This window comes from Ochlerotatus camptorhynchus, unplaced genomic scaffold (genome assembly GCF_037179485.1).
Source record: "Ochlerotatus camptorhynchus isolate MF236.1 unplaced genomic scaffold, CSIRO-AGI_Acam_v1.1 ptg000084l, whole genome shotgun sequence".
Lineage (NCBI taxonomy): Eukaryota > Metazoa > Arthropoda > Insecta > Diptera > Culicidae > Ochlerotatus > Ochlerotatus camptorhynchus.
This window is the reverse complement of record NW_027040574.1, coordinates 3,108,539-3,121,842: the sequence shown is the minus strand read 5'-3', so window position 1 is coordinate 3,121,842 and position 13,304 is coordinate 3,108,539. Positions and strand designations below refer to the sequence as shown.

Below are 13,304 nucleotides of genomic sequence, written 5' to 3'. Positions count from 1 at the left end.
ACTCACCCCTGCATGTTCTGCATGAATCCACACACCCCTGATGTTATCTGTCAAACTTTCATAGCGAATCAAAACAAACATAGTGTAGTAATAGAATTTCAACTAGAATAGGGTACGTTAATCGTTTGCTTGGGACCAATAGGCTACTAAAGTGGTGAGCCAATTCAAAATCGTTAGTTTCGTATTGATTGTTGGCTCTACCTTGTTCGCGCATCCATTCCTCACCACAGTCCCGATGTAACTCCCATTTTACATTAAGTTTTTTTTTTTAAATGTTGTCTCAGAGCCAGTTTTACGTTACGTTAATGTTAGACTGAAACGTTTCCTTAGACTATCAAATGTGACTTAGACTTCTACTATCAAATGTGATGAACTAGCCTACGCTGTTGTTGTTGTTGTTGTTGTTGTTGTTGTTGTTGTCTAATATTTTAGCAAGGAATCTGCAGTTGTGGCCTTAAAACCAAGGTTTTCATCACATCTCACACAATGATGTCGAAGGTTTACAGTGAAACGATATGATAATTAATTGCCCTTTTTGTGGGGGGCTTATGGCTTCTTCAGTTCTGGTCTTAACGGCCCGGGACTACCATTCCAGTTCAGCTACAAAACTCGACTCATTTATTCATTAATTCTTTAGCGAGCGCAAGCTCGCGGGCTGTGGTGCCTACGTGACCCTTTTCGTCGCATCAGCATAAATGCGTTCATCGCCCGGGTGGCGTGATCGCATTTATGCTGATCCTCAATGTTTATAATCGCTCATGGATAAATATCCGGGCTCGCGCAGGGTTGGCATCCACCACACGCCCTATTTTATAATTTTTAAATTTTAAGCTATAGTCTAAAATTTAAAACTATTTTTATCTTTTTCTATTTTTTTTTTTAAACAACCTACCGTGTGTGCGATACCCCGTATCAGCACCACGTAGACCTATATTCTATCATGAAAATTTCTAACCATACTTGTGTGTGATACCCCGTATCATACACCTAGTCCTAAATGAGGTTTTTATGGATATCTCATACCCGTGTGGCAACATCCACCACACACCCTATTCTACTTTTATCTATCATTACCTATAAAACTTTCTAACTCTATCCTTATGTATTATTTCGCTTTTGTTGTTCATTTCAATTACTACGTTTGGCTCTTTCTCCTCTATCACGGCAAATGGACCAAAATATTTGGGGTCTAGCTTTGTTCCGGTCTCCTGTCTGACCAAAACAAGCTCTCCCGGATTAAATTTAGAAACTGTTTTGTTCACGTTGTATTCTAAACAGCGTTTTTGTTTTGATGCCAAAAGTTTACTCCTCACTTCTGATTGAAGTGTCTGGAGTTTGAATTTTAAAATTTTACAATAATCCTCCATGTTATAAATTGGTTCTATAGGTGATTCGTCCGCTAAATTAGAAGGCAGTTTACATTGCTTTCCAAATACTAGTTCAAAAGGCGTAAAATTGGTCTCAGAGTGGTACGTAGTATTGTAAGCAAATTGAAAGAATGGCATCCAGGATGTCCATTCAAATATTTTGCTACCAGCGTAAATTCGGAGAAAGTTACCCAGAGATTTATGGGCATTTTCCAAAGCTCCAATGGACTGATGATGGTACGCGACTGAATTTAATTTCTCAATCTTGAGAAGTTCACAAATATCTTTAAATACCGCGGACATAAACTCAGTACCTCTATCCGTCGCAATGATACTTGGAATACCAAAATTTAGGATAACCTTCTCAACGAAAGCTCTTGCAACTGCGCTCGACGATTTTTCCTTAATCGGAGTCGCAGTTATGAATTTAGTCAACTCACACTGTGTGGTGAGGACGTATTTATTGTCGTCAATATCTGGTGGTAATGGACCAACCAGATCGAGGTATATTTTCTCGAATGCCGTGTTGGCAGTCGTCGTTACTATCATTGGTGTTCTGTTTGTTGGTAAATTCTTATTCTTTTGACATAATTCGCAAGTTTTTATAAAATTGCTAATATCTTGCTTCATTTTTGGCCAATAGAACTTTTGTTTTATGGTGTGCAGGGTTCTATTGATCCCTGCATGACCAGCTGTCGGTAGGACATGATAGTCATTTATAATTGTCTGTCTTTCCTTTTCATCATTAATTTTTCTAACATCATCCCCGATTATGACTATTTTTGGCAAGCCTTCATATTTCAAATTTCTTAAATTTTTGATAATTTGTATAGCGCTTTTATGTCTTTTAATGAAAATGTGCACATTTTCCAATTTATTTTCCTTTATATATATCGCTATCCTTTCCATTAGTCTCCGTAGATGATCTAACGTACTTGTAGCCGGTATTTTTATTAATTCAGGGGAGATCTCAATAGTTTTCAATTCCGGACAGACTTTCATTTGGATGTATTTAGTCTCTGACACTTGAGGTTGATCAGACCCATCAGTGTCAGATTCTGTGTTTTGTAAAGTCAATGTTGATTTTGTCTTCGATCTTGTTGTTACTGGCATAGCCATAGCTTTTAAATCAGAAATAGATATACGTGATAACGCGTCCGCTATTACGTTGTCTTTTCCTGGGATATAGATCGTTTCGAAGTCGTATTCCTCGAGTGCTAATCTGAATTTGGTCAGGCGACTCGAAGGATCCGTCAGAGAGAAAAGGTATACTAATGGCCTATGATCAGTATGAACAATGAATTTCCGTCCATAAAGATATGGTCGAAAATGTCGAATTGCCCATACCAAAGCCAACAGTTCCTTCTCTATCGTTGGATAATTTGTTTCTGCTTGGTTCAATGCTTTACTGGCATATGCAACAGGTTTGCCATTATCGTTAGATAAGACAGCTCCTATCGCGTAACCAGAAGCATCCGTATGTAGATGGAAAGTATTGGTTTTTTCGAAGCTCGGGTAATCTAATACTGGTGGGTCAATGAACTTCGTCTTTAAAATGTTGAATGATGTTTCACATTTTGAATTCCACATAAATTGTGCTCCTTTTCTCGTTAGACGATTTAAGGGTGCACACAAACTTGCAAAATTTTTAATGTGCTTTCGATAGTAATTAGCGAAAGCAACAAATCGCTTTACCTCATCAGCATTTAAAGGAGTAGGCCATTTTTTCACTGCTTCTATTTTAGCAGGATCAGGCCTAATACCTTCTGCAGATATGAGGTGTCCCAAATACAGTAATTCTGTTTTAAAGAAATTACATTTCTTAGGATTTAATTTCAAGTTCACTTTTCGAAGTTTTTCAAAAACAGAAATCAGATTTCTGTTATGATCTTCGACTGATTTCCCAAAAACAATGATGTCATCTAGATAGACCAGACATTTTGTCGTATCTAGACCTGACATAGCAATTGTCATGAGCCTTGAAAAAGATGAAGGGCTTATTTTAAGGCCCATGGGCAGTCTCGTCATCTGATACTGCCCCGAGGGTGTTGAAAATGCTGTCACGGGTCTATCTTCCGGTCTTAAAAGACACTGATAGTAACCCTGAGAAAGGTCCAAGTGTGAGAAATATTTCGCACCAGCAAGTGCGTCAATAATATCCTCGATATTAGGCAATGGAAATTTGTCATCTTCGATTACAGTATTCAATTTCCTGTAATCGATGACCAGCCTCCATTTCTTCTTATCCCCAGAACTCTTCTTAGGGACAAGTAAAATGGGGCTGTTCCATGCCGAAGTAGCTTTTTCAATAATTTGGTCGTTGACCATTTTTTGGATTTGCTCTTCCACTTCGGTTTTTTGCATATGCGGCAATTTATAGGGTTTACTATAAATTGGCTGTGCTTGTGGATTAGTTTTGATGACCGGACTGTAAATATTAGTTACAGTTAGATGGTCATTTTCGAGACAGAATATGTCAGCATATTTAGAGCAAATCTGTTCTATATGCTGCTTTTCTGATTTAGACAAATGATCTAAGTCAAGTTCTTTCAGAAGTTGACTTGATCTATCTGACTTAAGATCCTTGAAGTTGGTAGGTAAAACCACATAATCGCTTGCAGGTTTGATTATTGGTGTTAGTTTCGAAATTTGTACGGGCTTATTTTTTACGTTTACCATCCGAACAGGTATTTTCCCATTCGATGGCTGTACAATAGCGTTTGCTATGAAGACATGTGATTGTATTTCCTGATTCAATACAACACATGTGTCGGTGAAGTTCGTTTCAATAAATTTAATCATTTCCGTTCTAGCCGGAATCGTAAAATATTCATCTCTCGGTTCAGTAAACTCCATTTTCATTCGGGCAAAGTCAATTGTTGCTCCGAATTCTTTTAAAAAATTGGTGCCTATTAATCCCACAACGTGAGATGGCAATTGGTCCATAACATGGAACCTTATTGGGTAACTCTTGGAATGGTATCCTAAAAAGGTATCTACAAATCCCAAGGTGCTGGTAATACCGTTTACCCCACTTACTTCCAAAGTCTGTGTATTATTAATAATTACATTTTTTTGGTACATACCTCTTATCAAGTAGACAGCAGGAAGCTCCGCTATCTACTATCAATTCAAGGTTGGTGTCGAATAGTGAGAAATGGGCCCTCAAAGCCTTTTCCGCATTGAAATTAGCGAAAAAGATCGATGAGATTGGCCTCTTCCCCTTGGGGTTGTTGTTGGTTGTTATTTCTTGGCTGGTCTTGGGGTCTCTGTTCGGCTACATTAGCGGCTTGTGGGCCGTAGTGTCCACGCTGCTGATTGTAGTTATTTTGTTGGAATTGATTTCCACCCCGGTTGGACCTTTGTCCGTTTGGGTTCTGGTGGAAACCTCTTCCCCTGCTTTCGTATTGTGGCTGGTGGTAACCTCTCCCACGGTTACCCCTACCACGGTTGTAGTTGTCGTAGTTATTGCTGAATCCTCTATTTGATTGGAAGCCCCTACCACGCCCTCTGTGGTGGTACTTTGGTCTTCCTGATGTGCACCATAGTGCCATCATGTTGTCCTGCGATCCCGAGTTGCCTGGAGTGACTTGACATTCCAGCGCATCTGAGATCGCTTTGTTTAGGGTCGCTGGGTTGCGAGCCTTGATGAAAAATCTTGTCACTTGGTCTTTCAACCCATTTGTGAATGCCTGAACGGCAATTGGTTCTACGATGTTCGCTGCCGCGGCTTCGCTCGCAAACGTACCCGTTGATACGTGTGCGGCTGCCAGCTTTGCAGTAAGCTTTTCAATTTCTGCTCCGTAATCGGAGATGGACTTATTACCTTGTTTCTGTGTATTCATTTCGTTCTCCACCGCTCGTGGAGTAACCCTTATGGCAAACTTTTGCCGTAGAGCCTGTAGAGCTAGCGCGATGGTTGCTGCGTTGTCAATAGCACCATGCGCCGCTCCGACTAATGTTGTTTTTAAAAACTTCAAGATGGCTGCCTCCGGCACATCCTCCGCATAGTCCTTTAGTAGTTCTACGCTTTCGATGTATCTTGTCAACCCGGTGACAGATCCGTCGAAAGGTCCAACCAACTTAGGGGCCAGCGAAAGATCAAGTTTCGGCGCCATCTTTGTAATTTTCTGTTGTATAATTTTCCTTAAAGCTTGATATGTGCTATTAAGCTTTTCTGTGTATTTATTTTGTTGGGCAGGATCTAGTTTTCCCTTTATTTTTAAAATTTCAGAGTTAGCCCTCTGGAAAATATCAGCGCAGTACTCTTGTTTCTTAACAAGCGTTCGGTGTTGGTATATCCTGGTTGGGCTCTTCTGCAAATTAATCAAATTTACTACTAGGTAGCCAATCAACTCTTCGATGCAGAGTATCGCACTTTCCATGAAAGGAAATGAATGCTCTACCTGCTGTTATTTAAGTTAAAAAAAAAATACTTCCATAGTTACATAGGTCATTTGGAAATGAATATATATATATGTAAGACTATCGGCTCACACTCTGTATCACATTTCTCATGAAAAGGAAATGACTGCTCTTCTTTTGGTCTTCCTTCGTTTTCTAGGATTTCATCTTTGTTGTATTTGTTTCCTAAAACAACAAATGAACATGTATTACAAACAAGATATATATCAAAATTAAACTAACTAAAAAAAAAAAAATACTTCCCAACGTATCTCCTTGTCAGGTGTCTGTGCCGGGTTGTCGATTATTAGCGGTTGCCTGTTGATCGTCGGTGGAGGTCTGCATTTCCTTAACCGCGTCCAATGTCATCTTTAAGCCGTTGTAGGCCTAGTTTAATTCCTCAATCAGTCCTGGTAATCTGGGTCTCAGTGCAGCTCCTGCTGCCAGTTTATACACGGTTTCTATGCTCTCGCACTTCGCGGCTATCAGTTCAAATATCACCTTTACCACTGCGGGGAATACGTTCCCAAAATTGTTTTTTTTTTTTTTTTTTGTTCAAAATGTTCGATCGTTTGGGCAACGATATGATAGTCAATACTATTTACTCCTGACATGGTTATTATTTTTGCATTTCCGCGTAACGTAATTATCCGGTTTATCACTTCATTCCGTTTATTCCATACTGTTCAAAAAAATCGTCCTTTCTTTTTTTTTTCTTCTTCTTTGCACACTTACGCCCCTGTTTCTAAACTTGTGCATTAACGCGGCGTGCCGCTCTCTCGGCGACACGTTCGGTGTTGTATCGGCTCACCTGCGCCACTGCCTTAAAAATTAGATATCCGGCGGCAAAAACCGCCATGGCACACAGCGCTACCGTTTGGGCTGTGTGATTTCCGCATTGGGCCCCACTCGCGGCTGCTGGTGCGGCGACGATTTCGTCCGCACTGAACCAGCCCATTGTCACTCGCGGTTTTAACAAGCGGCAATAACGAATTCGGCAATAACGAGACCTGACTGTACACTGGCTTGCTGTCAGGCTTTTCTTAGTAAAACTAAGATTTTGTCACTTTCTTCACACTCGCTATGTTACTGTTCTGTCGGTCGTAAATTAACTTCCACTCTAATCGCGCCTGCTTTCTTACGTTAGCGCTCAACCACTTAGTGCTGTACGTCGCGGTGGCCGTCGTGCTTAATCACTTAACTGGTTGTTAGATTTTTTGTTCACTTTCCCACTCGTGGCGGTCACCCGTGATTGAATTATATGTTTCGCGATCAGTCTTTTGCTTCTCTCAGAATCTGGCAGGATCACCATGAAATGATATGATAATTAATTGCCCTTTTTGTGGGGGGCTTATGGCTTCTTCAGTTCTGGTCTTAACGGCCCGGGACTACCATTCCAGTTCAGCTACAAAACTCGACTCATTTATTCATTAATTCTTTAGCGAGCGCAAGCTCGCGGGCTGTGGTGCCTACGTGACCCTTTTCGTCGCATCAGCATAAATGCGTTCATCGCCCGGGTGGCGTGATCGCATTTATGCTGATCCTCAATGTTTATAATCGCTCATGGATAAATATCCGGGCTCGCGCAGGGTTGGCATCCACCACAACAGTAAAGAGTGTCTGAAAAAGCGGATTTTACCCTTCATTCGGAAACACAAGACCAACGTTATGTTTTGGCCGGAGCTAGCCAGATGCCACTACTCTAAGGAGGTACTAGAATGGTATGCTGCAAACAATGTTAATTTCGTCGTCAAAGACATTAATCCTCCAAATTGCCCTGAGTTCAGACCGATCGAAAAATATTGGCCAATTGTCAAGCGAAAACTTCGAGGATGCAGTAATGAAGTGACAAATGCACGACAAATGCGTTTAAAGTGGAATAAGTTCGCCGGTACAGTGTCACCAGCGACTGTGCAGATCTTGATGGCATCAATCACAAGTAAAGTGCGACAGTTCGTTCGAAACGGTGAAATGTAATAACTTGTTGTATATCGTTTGAAAGCCGAATAAATACCCTTTTGTTTGACGTTTTGATCAAACGTGTATGCTGTTTAATTCTTTAGTTATGATCACTTGAATGCGTCCAAATTTACTTTCAATCGGGTTTTAATTCGGACAAACCATGAAAAGTCTGATCTAGAAAAGAGATTGTCTGGATGTTTGGATGGTCCTTAAAAATCTGGAAGATTCCAGATAAATCTGGAAGGTTGGCAACACTGAGAATGTATACTGGTACCAGCGTTGCCAAGGCCAGGGTTTTATCTTAAGCTCTGCCGGACAGATTTTTTGAGAATTGCCTATGTTGATTTGCTGTGCCAGATTTTTGCCAGACGCTTATGTTTTGGGTTTTGCTAGATTTTTTTCAAAATAAACCTGGCATCCCTGACTGGTACATCTAGTTCCTTCAGGTTGACTCTTCATTCTTTAAATGATGTTGACAGCAAACAGTTGCTGATTTTCACCCCTGGAGAATTTAGCAGGGATAGCCTTAGACGTGAATCATGGAAGAGGCTTGAAACCTCGACCAGTTCACGACAATTAAATCAATGAATGAGTGCATCCATAGCTTGATAAATTTTGGTAAAAAGGTTGTCGAATTATTTGAAGATGATTATTGTCTATGAATGGCAATGTCAAATCTAACAAATACAAACTTTCAGCATTATTGCACTTTATTGGAAACTTCCAAAGACTCTACTCCAAGACTAAGCTGTTCATGATGCGCATGTAGTCTACGAACCTCGCCGCTACTTTACCCTCAGAATCCAACAAATCGAACGACAATCGCCAGTAACCGGGATAAAGCACTGGTGGTATCCAGTCCCCTTCCGGAGCAAAATCCTTGACCCAGTAGTGGCCCTTCGGAAACGGACAAAGCCATTCATCGCCAACCGATGGCAAATTCGTCCAATTCACGAAGTACTTCTGATACTCCTTGTACTCCTTGTTGAGCACATTGCATACCTTCTGCTTGGCAATCTTCATCGGATACTGGTTGAATTGATTGTTGCCGAGCCGGCTGAAGGCCGCCGTTACGGTGAATGAGTACTCATTCCCAATGTCCACGAACAAGTCCCCTTCACCGTCCATAACCCACGATGTTCGGTTGAACTTTCGCACCCGGATCCCAGTGGCGTTGAACAGGTTGAATCCCAACTCTTGCTCGAACCGTTCCATTTGCAGCTTCATCTTTGCGGTCGCACTTGCTACGACGAACAGCAATGCGATGAAATGGACTAGCTTGCGGCACATTATGGAAGAGAATGTGAGCTGCGACTGCCGTGGTTCCAGACATAAAAGCTTTTTTTTGTTGCACATGATGAGATCGTATCTTTTTGGACAAATTATACCTACCCATGATATACCGAAAAGGAAGTTGGATTTGGATTACAGGTTGTAAGTTTGTCGTTATTGATGGCTCCTCCTCCGGAAGTTATTGTTCGATTTTGCGGCTGCTCGCAAATTGACAGTTAGACCACTTAGACAATAGATTTGAATGACATTTTGTCGCAACGTATCATTAACGGATGCAATGTGCGTGGGTCTTAAGATATGATCTCCTATGTTTAGGTTTTCTTCTCGGATTTAAAGCGAAGACATCAAATCAGACAGGCAACTCTGTTAGAATTCAAGCGACAGATACAGTAGCGCTTCGCTCGAGCGAAAGTGGAAGTAACGCATAGAGAAATGAGCAAATACACAAACCTTTCTTCTGAGGTTGTAATATTTACAATCAAATTTGTTCGAAGCATTTACCTTTGCACGGTAGATGACGCGACTGTGACGGTTTCATAGCGGTTGTATGAGAAAATGGAAGAGTTGTCAGTCTTCTTGGTATGTAGTATTCGTTTAAACGGTTCTTGTGCGAGGAATCGGTCAGTTGGATCCGGAATTATGGCCGTAACATGTTTCATCATACGAAAAGTAAAAGCACATGAGAATTAAAAAAAAAAAACAAGATCAATTGGAGCCATATTGAGTATTGGCCACACCCGGACATGTTCTGAGTGCCCCTGGTGATTTTGAATAATCACACTGTAGGAGTCAAATGTTTTCATAGTTTTGCTTTCCTTTTAGTACCATTAGAATACATACTGGTTACATTTATGTCCTTGAAACCCAGTTTCGCTTGTTTCGAGTTGTATCCAGACGTCCAAGGAAAAAGTCATTTCCGAAGGATTTTGAATATCTGCAAAATCTAAGAAGTTTTTCGAGCTACCGAATCATGAAAATTATCCGAAGGCTGCTTCAAGACCTTTGAGCAGTTCCAGTGATGAATCGATCAGACTCGATTTCCTATGTTATGTTAAAGGGAAATTTCCATTCTAAGTCTAGCAGTTGAGCGAGGAGGATTTCTATGAAAGTGATAGCAAGGTCTATTATCTAACTGCAAAATTTACGTCAACGGAACGCAAACAGACTTAATGGGGGTGGCCCTTTAAGGTTGATGTCAAGGACAAGAACCACAGTTCATCAAGCAAAGCGCACATTTGATTCACCAAAAACTCTTCTTAAAGCTTTAACAAAACCTCTTTATTTGAAATACAAGCTCAACACAACATAACCTCATTCTACTCATTGTGCATTATCATCAGGCCGGTTCGACGCGCATCTTCGAAACCACTCCGGCAACGACTTTCTCTTCCTTGGTCAGATAAGCCTCCATCTTGAAGTGACCGTCCCTCATGAATGCTTTGTACTCTTCTCCGTCGAAGGAGTAGTCCTTGAACCAGTAGTCGTTCGGTTCCAGCGGGCATGTTTCGTAGTGCGGGAAGTTGCTGATGTCCTTCAGTTGATCGTAGAAATACATCCGGTAGATCGAGCCTAGGTACTCGCAAACGGGCTTTTCTATACCGATCAGTTCTTCGTACTCAAGCGGCTCCGGGGAGTCCAAATTGGCACGACTCAGCTTCATCTGTATCCCGTACCCGTTGTCCAGTAGAATCAGCTGGCTGATGAAACCGGACATCGAGAAGGCAGTCTCGGATTTCTTTTCCACCGTGTAGTTGTACCGGAAGTACTGCTCCGAACCGTCCACCATTTCAACACCTTCGAAGTGCATTTCCAAGTTCTAATGTATAACCTCTCCAAGTCAGAGTCAGTTCTCAGATGAAGCTAAATGAATCACTTACCTGTTCATCGTCGGCCCAAGTTGAGCCAACCAAAGCTATCAGAAGCAGTACTCTCGTCACACAAGACTCCATTTTGAGTTGAAATCCGGAAACTTTCACTTGAAACTACCTAATGGAATTACAGGCTACTCAACCTTCGCTATTTAACCGATTCCGAGTCCGGAAGTCGCTGGCTTGTAGATGCATCGATTGGTAGCAATAAAACCACAACATGTATCGGACGCAAGCTTTCGATGGATTCACTCACGCAAAAGCTTCCCTTATCTCCAATATTCTATCGATCAGCGAAGCGGTTAACAACGCGAACCGCTCAACCACCGAAGTCAGTTCAAGTTCTCTTGTCAAGCCGTAAACATTTTGCCCGCGCTGTGTCGCTTCCATTCGCGAATCTTCTTGAGTGGTCTATTTTGAAATCCCTTTGACGTCTGCTGCTAGGTCATATTTATCGGATTAGGTTGAACGCTATGAAGTGGACGGTTGGGATTACCATTGTATTCGTGGGATTATTGGCGACGGGAACATCCGGAATTGGCATTCCCTCCTGGTCGCAAAATTGGCCCCTCCTGAGATATCTCTTCATGCTCCGAACGGGCATTCTGTTCGAGGACTGTGGTAGGTTTTCTGGGGAACCTTGGATGACGCAGCATAAGATTGCAACATTCCACTATCAATCATCCGAGCGGGCGTCGGCTCGGGCGACTGCAGCCACAGCTGTCTTGGATGATGGATCGATGTCAGCTCGATAAGCGACTAAAAATTACCACCTACGACGCTATTACAATTCGCATTCATTTATGTTACGATTCAATTAAATTCAATAAATAAACTATCGTTCAAACTTACAGGCTCCCGTTACGATGTCATCTCGATTCGTCTGTCCAGCTGTTCCAGCACACCGTGCAGCATGCCGCGTGGGATGAACGTGACCGTCAATGCCGAATTCAGCTCCAACGGTAAGCATGCAGTCTGACCCACTTTAAACAAAACCCGAAGCACACGAAATCACAGTTTACAACCCAATCGAAGCAAAAGGAAAAGTTCTCGATGGGCTGCAGCCGTAATAAACTTTCTATTTGCACACCTTCACTACCGTCTATCAACAAGACTCTTTTGTTGATAAAGTAGTAGCCATAGTAACGTAAAAGCAAATATTGACCATAGCCGCCTTCTATTTCATATCCCACTTCAGGGTCTCCGTCGATGCCATCGCTCATGCATGAGGCTTTCTTCATATTGAATGCGATCAAAACCAAAGCTTCCATCACGCCTACTACGTGCGAAGGCGTGGCCTGCCCCCTGCAGGGTGACATCGGCCTACTGTTTTCCGCTTCGATCTACGTAAGCCCTTCGCTGCCGATGGTGAGTACCGAATGGGGGAAAATTTCCGACTGGGATGAATTCTAACGGTTGCCATTTTTTTTTTCAAATCCATTATCAGCTTCGCGGAAAGCTTCGCTGGGAGTTGAAAAACGATAAGAAAGAGATTCTGCTGTGCTATCAGCTTCCGATTTCGATTAGCTAGAGCTTTGCTGCTAGCGGCGGTGACGGCGTGGGTGCCATAATTATAGCGAAAGCTGCCATTTGATGATGGGCCGCTCTCTGACTCGTGGATAGTTTCTTGTGTTGACGTTGTGGCGGCGCTGCTTATGCGCTTTTGATTAAGTGTTATATACTCGGTTTTATGATGTGTTTCTAGTCGTTTGGAAATTATTTTCTGCTCAAAATATGAGAAATGTGATTAATTGTGCAGAAGTTTGTTGTTATTTGCTGACGTTTTGAAGAATTGTTTACGAATGAGGTATTTAAGGGTCGTTTGTTTAATTCGTGTTGGGTATTTTAGTTATACGTTGTATCCGGAGCCCGTGGACGCAAAGCGTATATTCGTTATAAGTCAGGTTGAGGTAACAGAGGTAATGTTCTTTAGAGATCATACAAGGCAGGTAATGTATCAAACATTATCCAGCAAACATTGTTATAAAACTGGGGGAAAATCGAGAGGGACGACTCTATCTACGATGCAGGAAAGATTGTGTTTTGCTGTGGCTAGCTCCGTGCACGCTGAGTAGATAGAAAGAAGATTGAAGACAATTCTGAAGATTTCCTGCAAAAATATGAAAGAAGATTTTTTGAAGATTGATTCGCTAGTTGGAGATTTGTTAAGCATCTAGACTTGAGATTTAGATGTTGTCGCCCCTCTCAGGGAAAATAATTGTTATGTATTTGAATGGTAAATAGAACAAAGGAAACAAAAGAATAATAACCCATATTCTTGTTTTCGTTCGAACCGTATTTTCCATACCAAAACATATTTTTTTCTGTATGGAAAATACGGTTCAAACGAAAACAAGAATAAGGCTGTATAGCTACTATAGCGTTAAGAAACTTATTTCGCATGGGTATA

The 13,304-nt window shown here is 41.6% G+C and overlaps 3 protein-coding genes across 3 annotated transcripts; 1 reads left to right on the top strand and 2 right to left on the bottom strand.

The window, feature by feature from the left end:
* Nucleotides 1-8,465: 8,465 nt before the first annotated feature.
* Nucleotides 8,466-8,960, bottom strand: LOC135698230 (uncharacterized). Its single transcript, XM_065218123.1, has one exon. The coding sequence runs from the start codon at nt 8,958-8,960 to the stop codon at nt 8,466-8,468; it is 495 nt and encodes a 164-aa protein (XP_065074195.1).
* Nucleotides 8,961-10,341: 1,381 nt separating this feature from the next.
* Nucleotides 10,342-10,979, bottom strand: CheA87a (Chemosensory protein A 87a). Its single transcript, XM_065218245.1, has 2 exons — nt 10,904-10,979; nt 10,342-10,842 (listed from the first exon to the last, which is right to left on the bottom strand). Exons 1-2 carry the CDS (start codon nt 10,973-10,975, stop codon nt 10,363-10,365), a joined length of 552 nt encoding a protein of 183 aa, XP_065074317.1. The 5' UTR covers nt 10,976-10,979; the 3' UTR covers nt 10,342-10,362.
* A 244-nt stretch (nt 10,980-11,223) lies between these two features.
* Nucleotides 11,224-12,645, top strand: Npc2f (Niemann-Pick type C-2f). Its single transcript, XM_065218160.1, has 4 exons — nt 11,224-11,515; nt 11,749-11,856; nt 12,093-12,262; nt 12,342-12,645. Exons 1-4 carry the CDS (start codon nt 11,368-11,370, stop codon nt 12,423-12,425), a joined length of 510 nt encoding a protein of 169 aa, XP_065074232.1. The 5' UTR covers nt 11,224-11,367; the 3' UTR covers nt 12,426-12,645.
* Nucleotides 12,646-13,304: the final 659 nt, after the last annotated feature.

Bases quoted from the DNA above. Each gene is read 5' to 3' on its own strand.
- CheA87a (XM_065218245.1), bottom strand. From the start codon at position 10,975: ATGGAGTCTTGTGTGACGAGAGTACTGCTTCTGATAGCTTTGGTTGGC. The intron at 10,843-10,903 runs GTAAGTGATTCA...GTTATACATTAG, and splicing joins CTTGGGCCGACGATGAACAG to AACTTGGAAATGCACTTCGA.
- LOC135698230 (XM_065218123.1), bottom strand. From the start codon at position 8,960: ATGAAGCTGCAAATGGAACGGTTCGAGCAAGAGTTGGGATTCAACCTG.
- Npc2f (XM_065218160.1), top strand. From the start codon at position 11,368: ATGAAGTGGACGGTTGGGATTACCATTGTATTCGTGGGATTATTGGCG. The intron at 11,516-11,748 runs GTAGGTTTTCTG...TCAAACTTACAG, and splicing joins CATTCTGTTCGAGGACTGTG to GCTCCCGTTACGATGTCATC. The intron at 12,263-12,341 runs GTGAGTACCGAA...ATCCATTATCAG, and splicing joins TAAGCCCTTCGCTGCCGATG to CTTCGCGGAAAGCTTCGCTG.